The sequence below is a fragment of the Pelophylax lessonae genome (genome assembly GCF_965119305.1).
Source record: "Pelophylax lessonae genome assembly, chromosome: 4".
Classification (NCBI taxonomy): domain Eukaryota; kingdom Metazoa; phylum Chordata; class Amphibia; order Anura; family Ranidae; genus Pelophylax; species Pelophylax lessonae.
In genome coordinates, this window is record NC_138771.1 from 156,253,802 (window position 1) to 156,260,632 (window position 6,831).

At 42.0% G+C, this 6,831-nt stretch overlaps 1 protein-coding gene across 1 annotated transcript in view; it reads left to right on the forward strand.

The window, feature by feature from the left end:
- PRKCQ (protein kinase C theta) overlaps positions 1–6,831 on the forward strand; it is a gene marked incomplete at its 5' end in the record, with an annotated part of 157,160 nt that overhangs the window by 112,787 nt on the left and 37,542 nt on the right. Inside the window, 3 exons of the mRNA XM_082255133.1 lie at positions 51–153; positions 892–1,064; positions 2,342–2,515. Of these exons, the coding sequence (XP_082111259.1) occupies positions 51–153; positions 892–1,064; positions 2,342–2,515 (450 nt within the window). The remainder of the gene's footprint in view (positions 1–50; positions 154–891; positions 1,065–2,341; positions 2,516–6,831) is intronic.

Consider the following 6,831-nt stretch of genomic DNA (forward strand, 5'->3'; position numbering starts at 1 on the left):
TTGGCAGCATGTCTGTTATGCTTCTGGTGACCTCTTTTTCCCCATTCCAGGATAGGAAGCAAAGAGAATCTGAGCAAATTTACAGGAATGGTCCGCTTGAAGTTGGTCATAGAAAAACAGAAGAAAAACAACCTTTAATATCTGCCAGGAAAGGTACGTGTAATATATTGAATGTTTCAGGCAGGATTTCAGGGTCATCGTGCTCCAAAGCCTGTACTGTGTTGGCATGTAGTTTGTAGACCCTCACAAGATTCATAAAGCCAGAAAAATCAGATTGTCTCTAAAATATTCTTAATATAGTTCTAAAATTAAAGAACTGAATATACCAATTAATTGTATGTAGCATTTGTTTAAGGATGTAGCCATAAGAATATTGAATTTATTTCAGCTCTCCTCTAACCATTGTGTTCATTTTCTTACAACTTACTTGACATAGGGGGCCTTGTGTGTAGATCAGACATTGCCGCAGACCCATGCTGTAATACATACACTTAGCAGTGAATACATACAACAGGATATGATCAGAGACTGCAGACATGCTATTTAGGTTGTTGGAGACGGGGACATGCTTCAGGACACAGTCATAGCCTGGAGACCTTTTACAGAAGTCTGCAAGAAATCACAGCTATTAGTCTTTTTAGGCAACGCTTCCACATTTTTGCTCCCTACAGCCCCCTTAAAAACGAGTTGTTCCACATTTGATCTTTCTCTTAACAATGCCCATTTTAAAACATCAGAGAAAGAGCACAATAGATACAAATGGTTTTAGACATATTTATGTAATGACCTCAAACAAAAAAGTACAGAAAAGTACATAAACTTCTTCAAATATTTAGTATTACAGTGCCCGCTAGAATAATACTTATTGCATCTGTACTGTGCAAAAAACAGAGTCCCAAGGCATTTTTTGGGAGTCCCCAGTGGAAGAAATCAAATGCCCAGAGACTACAGCTGAGCCTAGGACAGAGACGAGAAGGATAGAAGAGGAGCCACGCAGCCACATCATACTGACATTCAATGACTTTATTCTGCATAAAATGTTGGGAAAAGGAAGTTTTGGAAAGGTAAACTTCTGTCTGTCCTATTTCTTTCTTCTTTCATCTTTAATTACAGTAAAGGCCATGATTTAAAGGACTTTTATAAGTAGACTTTCCTTTTGATTGAGTAGCCATTTTTTATTTCATTCCTACCAAAGGGAGCAAAGTTACCTTTGTAATGCGATCCAGACAATAATGGCTGTGTATGAGGAGAAACTTAGGAGTGCCAGGCTACAGCCACCACTGCTTGGGTTCCAAAGAAGACCCTATAGGTAGCTCTAACCCATTAGTGTTCTTCTAGTGCTGAAGGTGATCCTAGCATTTAAAATAATTTTCATTTTCCTATTGTGTTAAATTTTTCACAAATGTACTGTATAATATTTTTCACTAATCAGTTGTCTGAGAAGTGCTTGCTGCTAGATTATCAGTCCCGTAAGAAATTGAGCCCCAGGAATTCGGATTGGGAAAAAAGTAGAAGTGATGCCCACAGCAAATGCTTGCCACTAGCTTAAAAGCTGCACTCGTTCCTTCCTTATTAGATGGAATGCTCTGTTACATTAATTCTACTTATATAGCATTTTAGTGTTTTACATTTTCTATATTTCTGTTCAGATCTATGTATCCTTGTTACGAGCAAAATTATTAGTGTTGAGAAGGGAAATGGTTAGAGGAGAAAATCGCATGTATTACTGACCACCTAACTTCCTCTTTCTCCTGGCTTTTCTTAGCATTTGTCATATTGTTACTGCCTTCAGTGAAGATACGTTTCTGTTATACAACACATCAAAACAGATACAGATATTGCTTTTTATAAACTGTGTCCACCTCACAAGGTAGAAGCACCACTTCAGTGCTTCATTCACATATATGCTCATTAATACAAGCTCGTTAAAGCACAGCGTTTTTCAATGCTTTGCCCTAACAAGCCTCAATGCACTTAAAATGAATTGAACCACAATGCACTCACTTACATTTGTGTGTTGTGGTGTGCTGAAAGGCAGGTGCATTTCTTTACATGCGCATTTCCATATATACATTCTGATGCGTGCGAGTAATGCACATCACAATGTGTATTAAGGCGCACATGAATGCAAAAGTGTAAAAAAAATAAATTCAATACTTACAATATATACACTGCATTCTAAAACCTCTAGCTGCCTTGTAGTTTTTAGATGCACTAGAAAAATTATGTCCAAAACCTGATTTGTTGAAAGAGCCATATATTGAAAATACGAAGCTGCCGATGTGAAAATTACTGAAATTACCCATTTTCCAAACAAGAAAATCATGTGTTTTGTTTTAAGGTTTTTCTTGCAGAGCTGAAGGGAACTGATCACTTTTTTGCTGTTAAAGTCCTAAAGAAAGATGTTGTGCTCATGGATGATGATGTTGAATGCACTATGGTGGAGAAAAGAGTTCTTTCTCTGGCATGGGATCACCCTTTCCTGACACACCTTTACTGTACATTTCAGACTAAGGTAAGACTTAACATTCAGGCCTTGGAAGCCATCATACTGTTACTTATTTGAAAGGGAAGGGGTAAGGTCAGGTTTAGTCCTTAAAGGAGTCGTAAACCCTTATTTTCTTTTTTTTAAATAAAAATTACAAACATTCCTCTACTTACCTGCTCTGTGCAAAACAATTGTAGCCCTGATCCTCCTCTTCTGGGGTCCCCCACCGGCGCTCCAGGCCCCTCCTCATTATCAGGTACCCCCACGGAAAGCCGCTTTTCCTTGGGGCACCCATTTGCAGGCTCTCTCCCAAGTACCGCTGCTGCGTCTATTGACACAGACAGTGGCACTCGGCCCCACCCCCGCTCTCATGTCACTAGATTTGATTGACAGCAGTGGGAGCCAATGGCTCTTGTTGCTATCAATCTGTCCAATGAAGAGAGCTACAGCGGCTGGAGCCACTGCGTTCGTGCACGTCACTGGATCAAATCATGCTCAGGTAAGAAAAAAGGGGGGGGGGGGGGTCTGGGGAAGCTGCAGCACAGAAGGTTTTTCAACCTAATGCATAGAATGCATTAGGATAAAAAAACTTAAGGCTTTACAATCACTTTAATAAAAATTATAACAAGTAAACAATCCTTATTCTTTAAAGCAACATTTATACAGTAGCTTTAGGTGTATCATAAATAGTCTACAACTGTATGCAAGTAATAGAAAAGAAGTACACTATTTCATAACAGTTGAAGTAAATATAAATCATAAATTGAAATGTAAAACAAAATTGACCTATCAAAGAAATATAATTGCTCCAAACTGTAGTAACTCTTCCTGTCTCCTGAAGATTGAGTTCCTTGCCAGAAAAGAGCCTGTCCTCTCTGCATGTACAAATTAAATGATCAGGTGGCCATACACTATTGATAATACTTGAATCAAAGCAACTTATTCCATTAGACAAAACACACTGATAATCCCTGCCTGAAGACCGCCAGAGATCTCTATTACCAAGCCTAAAAGGGTGAAACATGGCAGAGAGTGACCGTCTTCTTGTATGGTGAAGTAAAGAGGATTTGATTTAGGGGACATTGGAGTGCTGCTGCTCATTATTTTTATTGAAAAATTATTAGATAAATATGTCAAACATTGAGGAGTTTTCCAGTTACCCAAACCTATATTAAAGCATATGTAAACCCTAACAATGAACTTCTGTTTTTGGCTACCTCTTGGTCTATTGACTATACCATTGAAAGGATAATTTCCTGGCCAGTCCCTTGCTGCTTCTGTACATGCCCAGAAAACTCCTATTTGAGAGGTCAGCTATTATCCATTCCATCAATACATGGCTTCTCCAAAGGAATCAAATTGATTTTTTTCCTAAGGCACAAATCAGGATCTGGTAGGAGCATAGACAGTTTAACATGAGACTTTGAGGGGGGAGGGGGTAACTTGGGTATTGGTATGCTTTAAGTCTCCTTACTGGCCAGGCTCTTTGTTTTCATTTTTGCCATTGAACACATTTCAGTTAAAAAGAATTTAAAAAAACAAGACAGAATATGAAGAATAGTGTGGTAAAAAGATGAAATGTACAGGTCACCTTTTAATACAGGGAGTCATGCTGACTCAGAATCAATGTTCTTGGTAACCTTTCTTTCAACTCAATGATCACTAAGGACACAAGCACATCAAAACCTTTCAATAAAAGAAGCCTGCCGAGACTCAATAGTCCTTTCATTTACTGAACAAAGAAGGAGCAGCCTGACTATATAACATACTGAAAATCCATATTTGAGATTTTAGTAATTCAGTGATGTATGATGGACACCTTAACAATGGCATTTCATATGAACTGTGTAGGAAAAATCAGGTGCGCTAACCCAAATATATAAATATAGATACAACATACAAAAATGTGTAACCAAGCCACTTGTAACTAAGTGAAATGTAAGGAAAATCAATTCAAAATCTTAGTGACAAAATGAAATCCAAAATATAACTGGTGAATCACCAGTGTACAACACTATGAACGTCCATAATAATAAATAAAAAAGTCCATGAGGTGAAGATGCAAATATGGTGATATAGACTTCAAGCTCTGGAAGGTGTAAAACTGTGTTAGGAAGGTGCAGAGTCCCACCACCAGCTTAGCCTCTTACCAAAAGCTGAAAACTGGAGAGCCCGCTGTGTGGGAGAGGCTGAGTGACACTTTCCTGTGCTGGGGGACAGGAACACCCTCCACCCTCTGTGCCCAGAGCCAGCAGGTAAAATAGACACAGGAAGTCACAGCAGCCATCCAGAGTCCAGTTATTCCTGGCAGGATCGTCTACCATCACCATCCCAGGCTCTTTGTTTGGCTTTTGTTCCTTTTGAACATAGGAAGTCACAGCAGCCATCCAGAGTCCAGCATTCCTGGCAGGGTCATCTACTATCACCATTCAAGGCTCCTTGTTTGGCTTTGTCCGGTAAGAGTCCAGGGATCACGAGTGTGTTAGAGTGCCACCTGAGTTTCTGGGAATCCCTTCACAGGCTGCATGACCCGCGGAGCGGTTACACCTATATATGCCCTTAGTTTTCAGCTTTTGGTAAGAGGCTAAGCTGGTGGTGGGACTCTGCACCTTCCTAACACAGTTTTACACCTTCCAGAGCTTGAAGTCTATATCACCATATTTGCATCTTCACCTCATGGACTTTTTTATTTATTATTATGGACGTTCATAGTGTTGTACACTGGTGATTCACCAGTTATATTTTGGATTTCATTTTGTCACTAAGATTTTGAATTGATTTTCCTTACATTTCACTTAGTTACAAGTGGCTTGGTTACACATTTTTGTATGTTGTATCTATATTTATATATTTGGGTTAGCGCACCTGATTTTTCCTACACATTCATTACATTCACTCTAAGGTAGCAGCACACCCAAGCCGAATCAGCACACTTTCCTACCTATCACATTTCATATGAACTACAGACAGCTATAAAAAAAAAAAAGATTTAATGCAGATTTAATCTCTAAATCTGTCTTCATATGAACCCCCGTACACAAGGCTGGTGCAAGGATTTTTGACACCCTAGGCAAAACCTAATTTTGCCCCCCCCCCCCCCCTCGGCTTAGTGGCAGCGGTGTTGGTGGTGGGATGGGATGAGTGGCAGCAGTGGTGGGATGGGATGAGTGGCAGCGGTGGTGGGACGGGATGAGTGGCAGTGGTGGTGGGATAGGATGAGTGGCAGCGGTGTTGGGATAGGATTGGGTGAGTGGCAGCAGTGATGGGATGGGATGAGGGGCAGCAGTGGTGGGATGGGATGAGTAGCAGTGGTGGTGGGATGGAATGGGATGAGTGGCAGCGGTGGTTGGATGGGTGGCAGCGGTGGTGAGGGGATGGGATGAGTGGTAGCGGTGATGGGATGAGTCTCAGCAGTGGTGGGATGGGATGGAATGAGTAGCAGCGGTGATGGGATGGGATAAGTGGCAGCAGTTATGGGATAAGTGGCAGCGGTGATGGGATGGGATGAGTGGCAGCAGGGATGGGATGGGTGATGGGGGTGGGATGAGTGGCAGCAGGGATAGGATGAGTGGTAGCAGGGATGGGATGAGTGGCAGCGGTGATGGGATGAGTTGCATCGGTGATGGGATGGGTGGCAGCGGTGATGGGTTAGGATGGGATGATTGGCAGCTGTGTAGAATGGGATGGGATGGGATGAGTGGTAGCGGTGGTGGGATGGGATAAGTGGCAGCGGTGATGGGATGGATGAGTGGCAGTTGTGATGGGATTGGAGGCAGCAGGGATGGGATGACTGGTCGCAGTGATGAGATGGGATGAGTGGCAGCTGTGGTGGAATGGAATGAGATGGGATGAGTGGCAACAGTGTTGGGATGGGATGAGTGGCAGTGGTGATGAGATGGGATGGGATCAGTGACAGCTGTGGTGGGATGGGATGATTGGCAGCCTGGTGGGGGTGGGGATGGAATCAGTGCCAGCTGTGGTGGGATGGAATATGATGAGTGGCAGCAGTAGCAGCGTCTCCCGACTGGTGTCCACCTACCTGCCTGTGGGTGGCGCCGGCCCTGCCTGTACAGCAGCACTCAGACTAGAGGAGGGAAGGGGAGCACCGAAAAAAGCCAGTTGTGCTCTGCTACATGCACAATTGCTGACTGGTAACATGTAGACAGACATGAGCAGAATTTATAATATAATGTTTTAGTGTGTTGCTTCTTCTTCATTGGCCAGTCAGTAGATTGAGTGCAATGAGCTCATACCACTATATTCTTCAACTGTAATATATAGAAAGTTGTGTGAAATATGAAAGTGGCTTGACAGATAAAGGAGTTCAACTTTAAACCATATTA